The sequence below is a fragment of the Muntiacus reevesi genome, chromosome 6 (genome assembly GCF_963930625.1).
Source record: "Muntiacus reevesi chromosome 6, mMunRee1.1, whole genome shotgun sequence".
Taxonomy (NCBI): domain Eukaryota; kingdom Metazoa; phylum Chordata; class Mammalia; order Artiodactyla; family Cervidae; genus Muntiacus; species Muntiacus reevesi.
Window position 1 is genome coordinate 53037298 of NC_089254.1, and position 17235 is coordinate 53054532.

The 17235-nt window shown below is 40.5% G+C and overlaps 1 protein-coding gene across 1 annotated transcript; it reads right to left on the bottom strand.

Annotated features, from left to right (window-relative positions):
• Positions 1 to 4255: 4255 nt before the first annotated feature.
• On the bottom strand, positions 4256 to 14281 carry LSMEM1 (leucine rich single-pass membrane protein 1). Its single transcript, XM_065939332.1, has 4 exons — positions 13902 to 14281; positions 10407 to 10538; positions 8483 to 8611; positions 4256 to 4841 (listed from the first exon to the last, which is right to left on the bottom strand). Exons 2-4 carry the CDS (start codon positions 10531 to 10533, stop codon positions 4711 to 4713), a joined length of 387 nt encoding a protein of 128 aa, XP_065795404.1. The 5' UTR covers positions 10534 to 10538; positions 13902 to 14281; the 3' UTR covers positions 4256 to 4710.
• Between the last annotated feature and the right edge of the window lie 2954 nt (positions 14282 to 17235).

The following is a 17235-nucleotide window of genomic DNA, read 5'->3' on the forward strand; positions in this document are numbered from 1 at the left end:
GAAAAGGAAAAAAGCTATTGTTTTGTGTTATTTTAACCCTCCTGGTTTTCTTGTTCTTACCCAAGAGCCTTGCTTTGGAGACTGGAGTCCACTGGGGGAGTTCTGGTCAGATGACCCTGGTCTTTCCGGGAGAGAGAGGGCCCATGTTCCCTAAATTGCGGCCGGCATCCACACTGTGAAGCTGGGACCTCCTCCTTCCAGGCTGTTCCACACCCCGATGGTCTCCAGGTGTCACAGCAGGGTGTGGTGTGTGGGGCTGGGCCTGGGTCACCCACAGGTGGTTGCCCATCAGAACCACCTAAGGAGTGTCAGCAAGGCTCCCCAGGGGCCTCACGATGGATGACCCTGGGGTCAGAAGACACGGTAATCCTTCCACCACCGCAACACCAGGAAGGGCATGCAGACAGCCCACTGCCAGAAAAAAAAAAATCATCTCTTCCTGAGCCTCTTGTGAACACTTTCCTTCTCTTTCCCTGTCAGGACATGAATCAGTCAAACAGTCCCTTCTATTTATTTTTCTACTCCTTTGCCTTCCTTTCCTGTCCTGGCTCTCCCCTGACACTGCCCACTCGTGGAAAAGGCATTAATCCAGGACAGACAGACAACTCCTAGCTCCACTCAGGGAGGCAAATGCAGATCCTTCTGTTCTTCAGACTAGATCATTTAGGCAACAACCAATCCTCTGGTTTATATTGACCACCTCTTGTAAACTGATGGCTTGGAAAAAGAAGGCTGAGTGCCAAAGAATTGAGGGTTTGGAACTGTGGAGCTGCAAAAGACTTTAGAGTGTCCCTGTGACTGCAAGGAGATGAAACCAGTCAATCCTAAAGGAAATCAACCCTGAATATTCACTGGAAGGACTGATGCTGAAGCTCCAATACTTTGACGACCTGATGCAAAGATCCTACTCATTGGAAAAGACCCTGATGCTGGGAGAGATTGAGGGCAGGAGGAGAAGAGGATGAGATGGTTGACTGGCATCACTGACTAAACGGACACGAATCTGAGCAAACTCCTGGACACAGTGAAGGATAGGGGAGCCTGGCATGCTGCAGTCCATTGGATCACAAAAAGTTGGACACGACTTAGCAACTGAACAAGAACTTCTAAATTAGCTTAAGTTGTTTTGCCAAAAAGCTATCTATCTCCACTATCCCTGGTCAGATCAGATAAGGATGCACAGCAGAAAAACATTTAGCCCTAAGGTCCCATCAGGAGATGTTAAATTTAGTTATTTCTCTTATACATCTACTACTTTTAACATTAACAATAATAATTACAACAAAAACTAGCATTTATTGAGTACTTTGTTTCTGACACTGTTGTAAGCCATTTATCATTTCTTTTAAGACTCACAATAGTAACAGTAGATTTCATAATTATCCAACTTTACTGATAAAAGAGGAAAGAGGTTAGTTTCCCCAAAGCCACAGTAAATGGTAGCACCAGGACAAATCAGACAGTTGGGTTCCCCAGCCTGTGTCTCAACCACCATATCTGACTGCCAAGAGACTACTTGTAACCAAAAGGTATAACAAATTCTCAAGACCTAATGTCCGGTATAGTGACAACAGTTTAGCAGTACTGTATTGTATACTTGAAATTTTCTAGGAGTATAGATCTTAGATCTTTCCATACACAGCACACACATTCATACAAATAGCAACTATGAAGGTGATGAATATGTCAATTAGCTTAATTATGTGACCATTTAACAATGTATGCATAGATCAAAACATCACTACAGACCTTTAATATAAACAAATCTATGTCAATTATACGTCAAAGCTATTTTTTAAAGGAAAAAAATGCATGATTTTAAAAAAATTTATTTTTATTTGGAGGATAATTGCTTTACAATGTTGTATTGGTTTCTGCCATACATGAACATGAATCAGCCATAGGCATACATATGTTCCCTCCCTCTTGAAACTCCCTCCCACCTCCCACCCCATCCTACCCCTCTAGGCTGTCACAGAGCACCTGGTTGAGCTTCCTGCATCATACAGCAAATTCCCACTGGCTATCTATTTCACATATGGTAAGGTATATATTTCAGTGCTACTCTCTCAATTTATCCCACCTGCTCCTTCCCCCACTATGTCCCCAAGTCTGTTCTCTATGTTTGTGTCTCTACTGGAAGTGTTAGTCGCTCAGTCATGTCTGACTCTTTGCAACCCCTTGGACTACAACCTACAAGGCTCCTCTGTCCATGGGATTCTCCAGGTAAGAATACTGGAGTGGGTTGCCATTCCCTTCTCCGGGAGGTCTTCCCGACCCAGGGATTGAACCCCAATGCATTGCAGGCAGATTCTTTACCATCTGAGCCACCAGGAAGCCCTTGTGTCTCTATTGCTGACCTACAGATAGGTTCATCATACCATTTTTTCTATATTCCATATATATATGCATGATTACATGATATCTGCTTTTCTCTTTCTGACTTAACTTCACTCTGTATAACAAGCTCTAGTTTTATCCACCTCACTGGAACTGATGCAAATTCATTCCTTTTTATGGCTAAGTAATATTCCATTATATATATGTAACAAGACCTCTTTATCCATTCATCTGTCAATGGACACCTAGGTTGTTGCATGATTTTATTAAATAAAAATTTTCCAAATGTTAACATTTACCATAGTTCCTTTAAACATACACACACACACACACTTTTATTTTCCAAACCATTTTGGAATTGAAGACATGATGTCACTTTTTCCTTAAATGCATACATCTGTGTTTCCTAAAACAAAGATTCTCATATAACCATGATATGATTATTAAATCAGGGAATTAACACTGACATAATACCACTATCTAACCTACAGACCCTATTCATATTATTCCAGTTGCTCCAATAATAACTTTAATAGCAAATTTAAATCCCTGTGTTGCAAAAAAGGAGACTACATGTAGCCAGCAATATTTTAAAATATAAAACACCATCAATACAAGTTGTGAGTCTGTGAATTAAAATACCTGGAGCTAGGGTGCCTGGAGTTCCCCAGGCTGTGTGGATGACTATGGCTCTATAGACACCATACAGGCAGGACAGTGCAAATCCAACAGGACGGACCCAAAAAGATGGATGAAATGATGCATCAGGCACTATACTACTTCACATTATAAAAATCATGTATTTCTTACAATAAAGATCACTTATTACTGAGCACAAAATATCCACTTTGTAGGTAGAAAGGGGGAAAAAAGCATTACAAGAACAAATGAGTTCAAAGAAAAATGGCTATTTTTAAAGAGTTGTTGCATCAGCTCATCTGTGGTCTCTGACACAATGTTACAACAAATCTTGGCAAATAATTTTGCCACACCACATCAACAGGTCAATAATAATTTTCCAATAAATACAAATTTCAGTTTTAAAATATCCTGCATGACATCAATTTTAAAAAAATAACTATGCAGTACAAATGTTTTTGAGTGGGAGAGAGCTTCAAGAGGAAGGGGACATACATATACCTATGGCTAATTCATGTTGATGTATGGCAGAAACCAATACAATATTGTAAAGCAATTATCCTTCAATAAAAAATAAATAAATTAAAATAAATAAATACATTAAAAATTAACTTTAGAAAGGGTTGAGTGTAAAAATGAATAGGTGAAACATCTTGTGTTTATTTCATTAATATTTACTGTTACAAAATGTGTTTTTATGTATATAACTTTAGAATAAACTCAAATTTTTTTTCAAATGTTTTTAATGAACTCAAAATGATAGAACAATAATATATTTCACACAACAGACTTACACAGTATATTTATAGTAAACATTTTCTAAGATTCGTGCTCTTAAACTCATTTATATTGCAACATATCTAATTTCACAAACTCTGTGCCTTACCTTTTTTGCTGAAACAAGGCAGGTTCCAAATATTCCAAATATACAATTTCTCACTGTAATTTAATAAACCTATAACTTATAAACCTATCAGATTTCTGCAAAATCAATCACCGGGTACTGAAGGATTTTTTTTCCTGTCGGAAAGTCAAAAAGCTTATTTATCTATATATAACTACATATCTCCTTTGTTCCCCACTTGAATGTAAGCTTCTGTAGAATACAGTGGTTTGCAAAAAGCAATAGCTCAATAAACATTATTTTAATAACTCAGGCTCTCTCTTGTGGTACCCACCTACCATATACACTTAACTACTATCAACAAATACCTGTAGGCAAATAGCTCTGAGTCGATCCATCCCCCATCCCTGAAGAAGTAAGAGTCAAGTATAATCACCTGAGCAGAATCTGTTTTATTGAAAAGAATTATCACCTGATTCCTTTGAATACAAACAATTCAAGAAATCCCTTAGGCTTTCCCGGGAGTTCATAAAGATACATGAGGGGCCATGAACTTTACTGGCCACCGTGACCTTATTTTGGTGACAAATCTCCTTTGGTAGAAGAAGCTGACATGCAGAGCCAAATTCCCTTTCTCATTTACTGTTGTTTCTCCTCCGTGCCTGCCACCCTTGATCCTGCGAAAGCTGAAGGACGCTGCCACAAAACGAGCCCCTTTCTGGCAGCTGCCCCCAGCCCCCCTTGCCTTGGAGTTGCTCCCATCCCTGTAAAAGAAACTCAGCCTTTCATGACCCACAGAAATGCCCTTGGTGGTTCTTAAACCCTACACCCTCCCTGGACCGTGAGAAGCTCAGGTGTTAGCAGTTGCTCTTGGACGATTCATTTCTTTAGTTCTGTTCTGAGTCCAGCTGGTTGAGTCGCTTTACGATGATGCTGTTGATTTTCTTAAGATCATCTATGTCCTTTCCTTCAGCTGCTAGTCGTCTTGACACATCCTCCATCTTGTTGCCGGTTTGAACTTAAAAGTGAAAAATAGACAGCGTTATGCTGGTTTCCAGAGTGTTCCATTGCAACTCATCAGAGCCCATGGGGGTGCTCAGCTGGAAGCTGAGATGCCCTCTTGGCAAATCCTCTGCTCCAATGACCCATGCAGCCCAGAGGCCCAGGAGAGAAACTGCTGAAGTTTCCTATGAAGTGAATTATTTTTACAACCCTTTTGTGCCAGACTTGACTACCTTTGGCAGCTCTGCTCAGATTTTGGCTGAGAAAGACACTGCATGAACAACCACAGGAAAACTGCCAGTGTCTGATTATCCCTGGAGAAGGGATTGTTATGTTATCTCATTCTGAGACCCGTTCTCAGCAAAGGCTTTTCACTCATCATTTGGGAGGTGAGATATTTTGGGTTCCAACCCATAGGTCTCCTGGTTCTAAATTACTAGTCCATAATGAATGTATAATAATAATTCTCCCCAGCCATTTTGAGAGCAGAGAGACCATATTTACAAAATAAATAGAACCCCTGGGTATTGAGTAAGCCAGGAAGTGGAACACTCTGAGGCCTACTTGGCAGTTAAAATTTCCAAGAAAGGCAGCACAAAATCAGTATTTAATACGTGGACTCTGTATTATTTCCATTTCAGGCAAGTGTTTTCCAAGATAGCTTTCAGGAACTAATGAAGGTGGTGACATACCACTGAGTGACCCAAAAACTACTGTGGGAAGGTGTCAGAACTTCACCTTCCGGCCTTGGGACAAACTGCTGCCCAGAAGCTACCTCCCCTTTGTGTCTGAAAATTACGTTTGGATGAACTGTGGTCTAGAACATGAGTGTGTTGGCGCAGAGCCAGACAGAAGAAACACCACTCGCTGCTGGAGAGAAGTGTGAAACAAGGAAATCCATAGCATGCGACATCCTTTCCTCTCTCTGGAACCTTCTACATGAGTCAAACACAAAAGGAAGTAGCAGGCATGTTGGACTAAGTCTGTTCCACAGTATATTACCTCCAAATTAAATTCCAAAAGAGAAAAAGGATTCTATATGCAAAAACATTAGAGAAAAATCACATACTGACTTGCACTTTGGAAATTCACAAAAAGTAAAATAAAATACCTTGAGTATTACCAACCCAGCAATTCTCAAACTCACTAGACCATGGAACCCTTTCTTAAATGAAGGCAATACTTAATCACATCCCACACACCTAGTATCTAACATTGCTTGGCCCCTGTAAACCTACAGAGGCAGGTAAGCATCCTGGGTAATCTACCCTTGCTGGCCGGTATTCCTCTTCAGAACAGCGATTGTGACAAAAACACAAGGCCCAGTAGTTTAATCAATGTAATCAGTGTAAAATAGCCTATTTCTCTTGCATAAAAATGCCAGATATAAGTTCTTACACTTCAGTTAAAATGATACAAATGTGCACCAAATCCCAGTGAGAGCAGAAAGTTTCTCTCTTCAAAGATGAGCACAGGCCAAGTTCATTTACCGAGGCCTGTGCCAACAGGGCTTCCCTGTTGGCTCAGATGGTAAAGAATCCACCTGCAATGCGGGAGACCTGGGTTTGATCTCTGGGTTGGGGAGATCCCCTGGAGGAGGGCATGGTAAGAATCCCCATGGACAGAGGAACCTGGCAGGCTATAGTCCATGGAGTCGCAAAGAGTCAGACACAACTGAGTGACTAAGCATGCAGGCACATGCCAGCTCTGGTCTTAGGTTGGGCTAAAGTTTATCTGCAAACCACCGGAAGCCTCTTATTGTTACTGCAAAAGGCAGTGGAGTGCCAGGAGTTCTGGAGGCAGATGGGCCAGAGTATGAATCCCAGTCCTGCCTCGGATTAGCTAAATAAACAGGGAGAGTTAAACTCTCTGGGCTTTCACCTTTCATCAGTAAAATAGAAATATTAGACACTACCCTGAAGGGTAAAGATTTAAGATAATGAATTTAATGCATCTGGCACAGAGGAATTGTCCAATAAAAAGACATTCTTCTTTATTCCCATCTTCTTTCTGTCTCTTGATATGACTTTGCCCTTAATATAAAACCCTAGAAGCAAACATAAAATAAATCCTATTCATAAAAGAGGGTATAAGATGGTAATAAATAACATGGTATTTGATGTCAGGCAGGGGTGTCTCTGAGCCCTGATTAGGCACCCTTGTCTGTGGACCTTCAGCACAGTAATTAATCTAAGCTTTAGTTTCAGTATTGATAAAACCAGAATAACAACAGGTCCCACACAATAGAATCGTTATGAGGTAGTGAGCAGACATGAATGTTTACCATGGTGCCTGGAAGAGAGTGAGAACCCAATACATCATATTTTTAATTATCATTACCCTTAGCCTTTTCCCAAAAAAGAAAGCAGTCCCTCTGGGCTGCTTCCCTGTAGAGATGACAAACCTAAAATTTCCCAATAGTTTAACTCAGTCATTTCCCCAGACAGTGAGGCAGGATGATATTTGCAGCATCCAATTTTGTGGTATAACATTTCTGAAGAGTAATCCACGCCGTCTTTCCTGCCCATCCTCCATAGAATAATCAGATCCAAGGGCACCGTTACTGTAAGGAGAGTTCACACTGTAGCTTCTAAGTGCAAAAGGGCATTAGCAGGGTGACAGAGAAGCAATTAAATTACATCACCCCTTCACGCCAGCTCTGAAACCTAGACCAGAGATAGAGCTTTAAGCTGGATGGGAGATGAAGTTTTGGGGAGGAAAAGGGAAAAGGTTAGAAGCTGTGAGAGGCATGCCCTCTGCCCACCTCCCATCACCACCACTGCTACCTCCACTAATCCTGAGTGAACTTGAATTAGAGGCATTTCAAACACGTGGAATCCACTTCTCATTTAGGCTTTGTGAAGGCTACAAGGCCTGCGGGGCAGAAGCAATGACTGTGGTGGATGCAGGCAAACAGGTATCAAGGATGGCTCCCTCTTCTCGGCTCTTCCACTCTTGGCGGGTGTGGGAGAGAACTGAAGTGACTCCAGACGGTGGTCTACAGGGACTGCTCAGAGAGAGCACGGGGGCTCCCCTGAAGGGGCAACACGCACAAGGAGAGCGCAGCATTGAGTGGACAGCACCCCGCCCCAACCTGAGGCGGAGAAGCGGGGCACTGGGGCTCCGGGCATCTCCTGGCTGAGGAGCTGTGTGGGAAAGCGTGGCCGCCGCTCAAGGGCGGACGTGCGGGGCCGGGACGAGGACAGGCGGGACACCAGCCCAGACAGGGTCATGCAGTAGACAAGCGATCGCTTCACATCCCAGCCCTGCCTCTGGGCCCTTGCAAAGCCCAGCTGGTGCTTCTAACCCATTTCAGGAAAGTGAGGAAAACTGGGAGAGTGATGGAAAGTTACAGGCCGAATTCATGGAGAAACTGTGTGTTGGATTAAGAAAACCCAGAATTAACTAGGATAAGCTGCCTACCATTAGCAGCTAGGGACTCTGGGTGAGAAATTAAAGTGGTACAGAAACAATATCTGGCAAGGAGGGTTTCTGTGTGCCCCAGTAACCCACCCAGAGCAGCAGGGTGCCCGGGGCATTCGCGCCATCTCATCCTTCAGTGGCAGTTCTGGGTGCAGGAGGCACTGCCTCCTTACGGAAGCAAAGCTAAACAAGCAGCTGTCAAGTAAGGGCAAAGCAGTGATGAATGGTACCTACCTATCAGAAATATCACAAAGGAAACCAGTGTCAGGCTGATGATCAGCACGATGATCAGCCCCACCAAAAACAGACTGTGGCTTCCATTTCCTGAATCAGTGCTGACGTCCTGGAGTTTCTCCTCTAGAGCTGATGTGAAATAACAACAACAACAACAAAAAAAGGACTCCTCAGCATACAGGCTGTCAGTGAACTGAACAGTCCCCCAGAGTTAGAGACGTAAGATGATACAACATTGTAAATCAACTATACTCCAATAAAATTTAAAAAAGAGAAAAAAAAAGGTGTGAGTAAGGGATACACACCCGTTTTCCCTCTGATCACTCTGAAAAGAGACGTATACTTTAGAAATGTCTTTGCACTAGTGCTCTTTGAGAAATTTTCACCTTCTTTTACATTAGTATATTCAAAGAACAAGCCTGGTCAAGCTGTCTCTATAACCCCTGTTTGGAAAATTCTTTGACGATCGTGTTAACACTGGTGTAGCCAGACATGGATCTTTCTTTTGCATGGGGTGGGGATGGGGTGGTGTAAAGAAGTTAAGGACTTGGAGTGACAGAGGCTCTATTGCCCTTTTCCCCAAAGCGACCCAAGAATACAACACAGCTGGCTGTGGGCCACTTACTCTGAGTGAAAGTCTGAGCATTCTGATATATCTCCCAGAAAACTTTATTTCCTATAAAAATAACCAGCTATTCCTACATCTCTTTACACAACAACATCAAAATGAGCCTAATGTACTTGGTTTCTTAAAGTTGTTTTCAGGATGGACACGCTCTGAAAGCAAGATTCTCTTAAACGCTTTGCTGTTGAACTGAGAATGCAACTATGCTTGGCTCACCCAAACCATGAACTGTCTGCATTTGGTCGCTGCTTTGTAAGGCCTATTTGCTTAATAACACCCAAATTAAATTGAAAAATAAATACAGAAACTTGGGATCATGGAGATCCTTGAATTACCTTCTGTATTTTCTCCTACTATGTATCAGTCCCACACCCTCTACTGCTTGATTACGGAGAGAGGGGGGCAGAGGTCCCATGCTTTATAAAGATATCCTGCCTCACACCCTCCACAGCTTTTCCTTCCTAATCACAGCCAAGGCATAAGCTGGCACTCAAACACCAACCTTTATTAAGACCAACTGTAGTAAAAACCGGTGAAATTCTGAATGAATGAAAGAGAAAAACAAGCATTCAAAAAGGATACAGAAGAGAAATAATAGACATAAAATTGGGACAGTATGAGTTTCGAGTACATGTGAAACATCAAGTGGACATTTACCCCCTGAGTTGAAAGGTCAGCATTTAAACTAGAAAAGATAGGGCACAAATAACCTGATAGAGCTCATTTATAATATTTAGGGGACAAGATACACAAGTAGCATTTAGTATTTAGTGTATTTTTGTTTTCCCCCTCTTCTTTCTAATGTGTTCATTGAGGAGATTTGTACATTTAAAAAGTTGAAGATGACTTTTCTGCCCAACAGAACATGAATGATCTTTGTTATACTAGATAAATGTGTGGAACATTTTCTCAGCAATCTGCTATGAAGTCAGACCTGTCTAGGAAAGTGGGCACACTCAGTAACCTGGCTGTGGTCCCCAGAAGCCACAGAAGCAGCCAAGAGGCATGCATTAGCCTCTCGGAGGCCATCTCGCAGCCTCCACTCCTTTCCAGGGAGAGAAACTCCACAGGAAACTTCTCAGAACTTTTGAAGATAAGAGTTTGAATCCTGCTTAAGAGCCAGGAAAGCCCATAGCCTGGCAAGTCTTCAGAGAGCAAAAGCAAACATTGCCTAATACTCAACAGCAACTCTAGTGCCCACCCCGCCCCCACCACACCCACAGGCCCAGCTCAGCGCTGGCTATTTTTAGGTGACCCAGAAGCCAGGACTGGCCGCCAGGCCTGGGAGGGCACACGTACGGAACAGCTGCTGTGATCCGGCAGGACAGAGGTTTAGTTTGTTCAGATCGTTTATGGAATCCACAACGTAAAGCTTTCTATCTTCAGGAATGTTGCGAGAGCCGCTGTCCTGGGAAGAACGTTTCATTGTCCCTGGAAGAAAACACTGCTGTTAAGCCAGAGAGGCTGGGCTGGGGAGCTGGCCTTCACATCACAGCCCACAGGAAGCTGGGCCGGCCCGTAAAGACCCACCCACACATATGACTGTCAGATGAAGGGCTAGAGAAGTTAGCTTTTCCTTTGGGGGATGACACTGTAACTCTTCTTTCTGCTTTGCTTACCAGGGAGCTCAGAGTCAAGCACAATTTTAACGCTATCATACCCTGCTTATCAGAACATGCTCCTTCCTCCTGCTCAGATTTCTCAATTTTGTCTATATTTCCCCTGGGTCTCTCTTTTTTTTTTTTTAATTTTGTAGTTGATTTTTAAATATTTCATATTCTGGTGAGACTTCTCAAATCCTTTGTACAAGATGACTATGTTTAAACACATAAAAAGATAAAATTATGCCAAGCAAGCCTGTGGTCATAAAGATTCTAAGAGAAGAAGAAAATATTGTGAACTATTCTAATAGAATAGGCTTATAATACAAAACTATACTTCTTATATTCCCCTTCAATATGCTAGAAGTTCATATCTTAAATATATCCTTTAGTCATTACAGACTGGCTCTGAGACCTCAGGACAAAATCTTAGCAAACTGAGATGATACAGAGAGAAATGTTTCAGCTGTTGGAGGCTAAACTTCAGGACCTCTGAGGTTTCCTCCCCCGAGCTCCTTTAGATTTTGCCCACTTACGTAGTTAATTCTGAAATTGTGGTTTACATTTAAGGTAATATTCTCTAATGACAGCATAAGTTCAAGCTACGCTGAAAAAATCAGAACATATTGAAAAGTTCTCTTTTTAAGTTGTCTCTCTAGCACAACAGAGACCTTGTGGCATCTTAATTACATGAAAAGAAGGTTATAGGAACACAAATTCCAATTGCTCTCAAAGTTTTCTCTTTCACAGTCATCTCTTTTCATAAAATGAGTCTAATAGTGGTGTGTGATTTTTTGATTGAGAAAGGATTTTAGACATGCTCTCATTTAAGCCCCTTTTCATTCCACAAATGAGGAAACTGAAGTTCAGAAGGTAAATGCCCAAAATCACACATTAGCTAGGTGCAGAGCTGGAAGCAGGCCTCTTGCTTCTGAGATCACTGCCCCTTTCCTGTGTGACCTTTCTTCTCCATCACCTTCCCTAACCCTTTGTGAAGACTCAGCTCAAACCTCACCTCCAACCTGTCTTTCCTTTGTGCCCTTGCTGGATGCTATACTTTCTTCCATCATAACATCTGTACTATTTCTTCACATTTATTTGCTTACTTCTTTGATTTCCTCAACTGACTGAACACTCTGTAGGGTAAGTACCCATTCTATTCTTCAAATGTCCAGTGCCAAGTTTAGAAGCCAATATCTAAAATATTTTATCTAGGATTTAAATCTCACTATTTTCAAAGGGATTTGAAGCTGTTGATAATAAGAACACTAACATAAAACTGAGGTTAAAAATCCTCGTATCTATCTGAACTTTAGTAAAAAGCAATGTAATAAGCTTCATGCCTGCCTATATATGGCAACACTATTGACTTCCTCTTAACATTTTAAAAATTTCCTTTAATACACAGCTACCAAATAAAGAGAAATGTGATTAGAGTTAGGAGAAACCAAACTCAGAAATGGTAAATGGTAATCAATCATTTAATAAACAGATTAAACTGCATTCTAAAAACATTAAAACCCATAAATTTCCTAGCAATACCTAAAAACCTATTAGTACTTGTAAAAAAAAAAAAAAAATGCCATCAGAACCCTAGCTAAGAAAAGCAGGGGGCTTGTAAAGTTATGGACTAGTTAAAATTTTTTTAAAAGTCTAAAACTAAAAGGGCATTTCAGTTATTCTGAAATTTTAATTAACAAGAACAACTAACTCCCTGAGTATTTTAGATAAGATACTACTGAAGCACTTTAGATATACTGAATTCCAAATATACTTCATGGAGCATTCTGAAGGGAATGACTCTGACCAGAAATTAAAAAAAAGAGCATGTAGAGCAGCAGGGCCTAAGAGATCAATCAAATCTTTTTCTTTCATAGATAAAACCAAATGTGTTGACTGATGCATGGTTACAGATTTCTAAACTACTCTTTTAAAAGGGTTTTATATTTTATCATCACTTTACACTTTGCTATCCCAAACACCAATATTGGATGAGGCATAAAGGTTGTGTCACATCACAGGATCATCATTTAAACACAGCTTCTATTTTAGGCTTGGTAGCTGACACGTGCTTCATTTTTGGATCTGACTTGCCATCCTTGAGCCTTAGCTTCCCCTTTAGGAATGTAACTGCCATTGCTTAAATCTCATACTGAGGCTGAATTAGCATTTACAAAGTAGAAGACTAGCTAGAAAAATCAGAGCCACAAAAACTGACTTAAGAGCCATGTAGCTAATAAAATCTCCAAATCACTAACCTTGCTGTCAACTTAAGTAATTCAATGCAACATCAAATACAAAAGCACTAAGATACAACTTAGAATGAAAAGTGCTCTGAAAGGAATAATCTTTATTTGGGTAAAGTCACAATGTAAATACTATAGATGCTATGTCAATGCATTTTTAAATTAAGTGCAACATGCAAATGGCAAATAAACAGCCAGTGAGAAAACCAAGTTGGGGGGTGGTTCATGGCAGCTAAGAGTCAGCAAACAATCCTGAGTAAATGGATACAAGATCACATGGCCCTCAGACCAGGACCCACAGCTGTTTGACACCCAGTTGTTGCTATCTTTGGCATTTCCGTATGAGGGGCATCTGAGAACAACCAGTACGGCTGGAAAAGCCAGAGTGTTACTAAATTCTGCGCTTCTCTAACTTGACCCTCCTTCTTGACTGCGCTGTGCAAATCTGCAAAGCCTCACCCGTTTCCCAGAATCTTTCGAATATTAATACCTCTAGCCCAAACATGTAAGTAATTTCATTTTTTCTCCAGTTTAGATCAATGCTAACAGATGGTTCTTTTTGTCTTTTAAGAATTCTTTAACTGCCTACTAATAAACATTCTGACCAATGTAATTGTCTATAAAGTTTGCTTTGCACTTTTTCCCAAAGGTGCTTGGTATCATACCACAGAAATAACTCATATGGGTATTGCTTATACTACAAAATCAGAATTGTTATAATAGAGCTTAATTCAAATCTAATAGAAGCTTTATTGAGTGAGCCATGGTAATTTGTTCTTTAATTCCATTTCAGAGGTAGTGTCTCTTCACATTCAGGAAGTAATTTTTAAAATCAAGGCTAAATCATTTCTAACACAAGTTAGAAAAGCACACAGCACATCCAACAAAAGACATCCCAACCTCAAGAATCAGAATTCAGTCTGAGTAACAGCATGCAAATTACTTACGAAAACGAGAGCTTTGACTCCTGGGGTGCCAGGGGGAAAGAATATTCAGAGGCAACTATAAGACTTTCTAGAAATTCTGTAGCTCTTTGCCTTCCTTCAGCACATGGGTGCTCCTAGAAGGCCCAGAAACTCCAGCGTGAAACTGTTGGTCTATATCCAGTGTTAATTTGGCCAAGTAGTTAAGATCCCAAACATTGATTTTTTATAATGTCTAAGGTTTAAATAAATATATTACTGAAACTATGCTTTAAAAAGAAAAAAAAAAAAACACCACACTACCATGCCTTGCTTTAATTGGTAACTGATGAGGTTCTTACTGGACGGAGATTTACGTCCTTATTTGGCTGATATGGAACCTGACGCAGCTCCTGCATTCTGCCACGGGAGCTCCCATGGATAAATACGGGGAAGCAGGCTGGAGCTGCCACTGACAGCTAACCACACAAGACTCCAGACCAATCAGAGGACGACAGTCAACAGGAAGAGAATGAGGTTGTGACAAGTCTAACCAGGAGGACAGCAGATCAGAGGACTCCAGAGCTTCCAGCAGCTACAAAAGGGGATGGTGCGTGGGAGATTACATGGCTCCTGGCCCACTGTCCCCACTGCCGGTGGTGGAAGCACTTCATCTCATCAACTTTCCTTTTCAAAGGCTTTATTCTGTGAGTTTTTAACGCATCCTTCTTTCTCGGGAATGTCAGCCTCTGATATGGTTCCCTCTCCCATGTATAGCAAAGAAGCTGTGGTGAGACAATCCCACAGGCCCACCGCCCCAGACTGACTGCCCGGGCAGGATACTAATGATTAAGTGGTAAACAGATATGTAACCCTTTATGATCCTACTCTCTCTTGCCATGACTAGACATACACTACCTTGCCGACAAAGGTTCGTCTAATCAAAGCTATCTATGGTTTTTCCGGCAGTCATGTGTGGATGTGAGAGCAGAACCATGAAGAAAGCTGAGCACCAAACAATTGATGCTTTTCAACTGTGGTATTGGAGAAGACGCTTGAGTCCCTTGGACTGCGAGGAGATTAAGCCAGTCAGTCCTAAAGAAAATCAGTCCTGAATATTCATTGAAAGGACTGACGTTGAAGCTGAAACTCCAATACTTTGGCCACTTGATGCAAAGAACTAACTCATTGGAAAAGACCATGATGCTGGGAAAGACTGAAGGCAGGAGAAGGGGATGACAGAGGATGAGGTGGTTGGATGGCATCACCGACTTGACATACATTAGTCTGAGCAAGTTCCAGGAATTGGTGCTGGACAGGGAAGCCTCGTGTGCTGCAATCCATGGGGTCGCAAAGAGTCGGATACAACTGAGCAACTGAACTAACTGAACTGAGACAGACATTAACTCACCCTTGAGCACATCGATTAGAAAATGTCTGCTCTACAAAATTTCTTTTATATCTGTATTTAGTATGGACCTCACTCTCCTTTGGGGGAAAAGGAATGTCATCTTCTAAAATTCATGAAGAAAGACTGTTAACCAGTAACTGTTTTCTCCGAAGCACATAATGCATTAAAAGTTATGCAAAATTTCTTGAAAAAATAAGGATTTTAATCATCATGTTCATCTTTAATCTCCCAACTACCTGATCTGTTTTAAACCATCTATTCTTCAAAGAAAAAAAAAACCCTCATTTTGAACACTATGTATTTTTCTCTCTCCTGTAAACCTAACCCTTGAAGTATTAGTCACCCCCTTTTGCCCTCAGGGACAAAGAAAGTGGAAATTAACAGTTCCTCACACCAAAGTCTGGATTCAACCATATTTTACATCAGAGAGGGGGATAAGGTTTTTTTTATGATGTGTGACCAGTAAACTTCTGGAGAACCACTTAAGAGCAAAGCAAGACAACCTACTTCATTTTATCTGCTATGTATCTAAAAGGTCAGATCCTGAAGGGTTTTGAGTCACAAGAAGAAAACAGGTATTTTCATAAGAACTGATCAATTTGGGGATATTTTCAACTATCTTACTTTTTCTTTCAAATATTATATCTCATTCCCAGGAAATTAAAGTATATACTATCAAAGACTTGAGTCAAAGATGCCAACTGATTCAAAATGAATGACTAAACCTCAAAGAGGTTACTAGGCAGGGACCATTTAAAATTCCTGTAAGCCAGCAAGGTTAACCAGTATCAAAGAATAAATTGGTCTATCTACACACCATTTTACTGCTCTGAAAAAAACTCAAGCACTTTCACATCAAATCCCGTTATCCTGCCTAGCAGCTACTCATCAATTTCATGAAAATTGATGTATATTTAATATAATTTTATAATTATAATTTAATCATATATTTATATGTGATTAAATATTTATATTTTAATATTTAATTTTATATATTTAATATATCTATATTATTTATATTTATAAATATATATATATTTATATATATAATTAATTTATATTTAAATATACTTAAAATATATATTGTATATAATTTAATATTATATATTTAATATATATATTAAATATATATTATATATAATCATAAATTTAATGTATAATTAATACTTGCTTACTACTTCTTCCTCCCAAAATTCCAATCAAAAAGGCAGAATAAAAGTTATAGAGCCATAATAATAAACATAGGAGGTAACAATCCTGAGCAAGATTTCAGCAAATGTATTGAATACAGGAAGGAGAGAGCGGTTGGTATGTAGCTTAGCAGACAGTCACAGGACCATCACTGCTGAGTAAGTGATGGACCCTATAGAATTCAAGTAGGCTCAGGAACTGAAGGCAACAGTGAAGTACGGAGCTAAATACAGGCAGGTAATTTCATGTTAGCTAAAAATATAATGCAACAGCAAGATTTGAAAGCTGTTACAATCTCTCCCAGAAAGAAAAAGAAGTAAGGCCAGAGGCTCAATCCAGCAGCTCTACCATTTCATGGGAGTTCCAGCTCATAGACAATGTGCATGTGTCTATGTGGAGGATGGGGGTTTGGTGTCAAGAACTTAGGATTTCCCAGATCGCCAGTCTACCAAAACACAGTACCACACATTTTTACAGCAGAGACAGATTCAAAGAACAAAACAAATCACAAAGTAAAATTGCATCAGACATTGTCGCAACACTTTTAATTAGAGTAGAGCAATGCCTTCAAAATTCCAAGTTTGGTTTTCTACCTAGAATTTTATATACCAAGCCAAAGTACCTGTTAGACACGTAAAGTTTCAACATAATTGACCTCCCACACACTCATTCCCAGAAGTTTCACTCACTCCATTTTAACAGGGAAGTAATGGCTCAGAGGGTAACGCATCCACCTGTGATGCGGGAGACCCAGGTTCAATCCCTGGGTCGGGAAGA

Coding starts and splice junctions, on each gene's coding strand:
- LSMEM1 (XM_065939332.1), bottom strand. CDS start 10,533: ATGAAACGTTCTTCCCAGGACAGCGGCTCTCGCAACATTCCTGAAGAT. Junction 8,612..10,406: donor CGGATCACAGCAGCTGTTCC/GTACGTGTGCCC, acceptor ATTTCACATCAG/CTCTAGAGGAGAAACTCCAG. Junction 4,842..8,482: donor CTTTGTGATATTTCTGATAG/GTAGGTACCATT, acceptor TTCACTTTTAAG/TTCAAACCGGCAACAAGATG.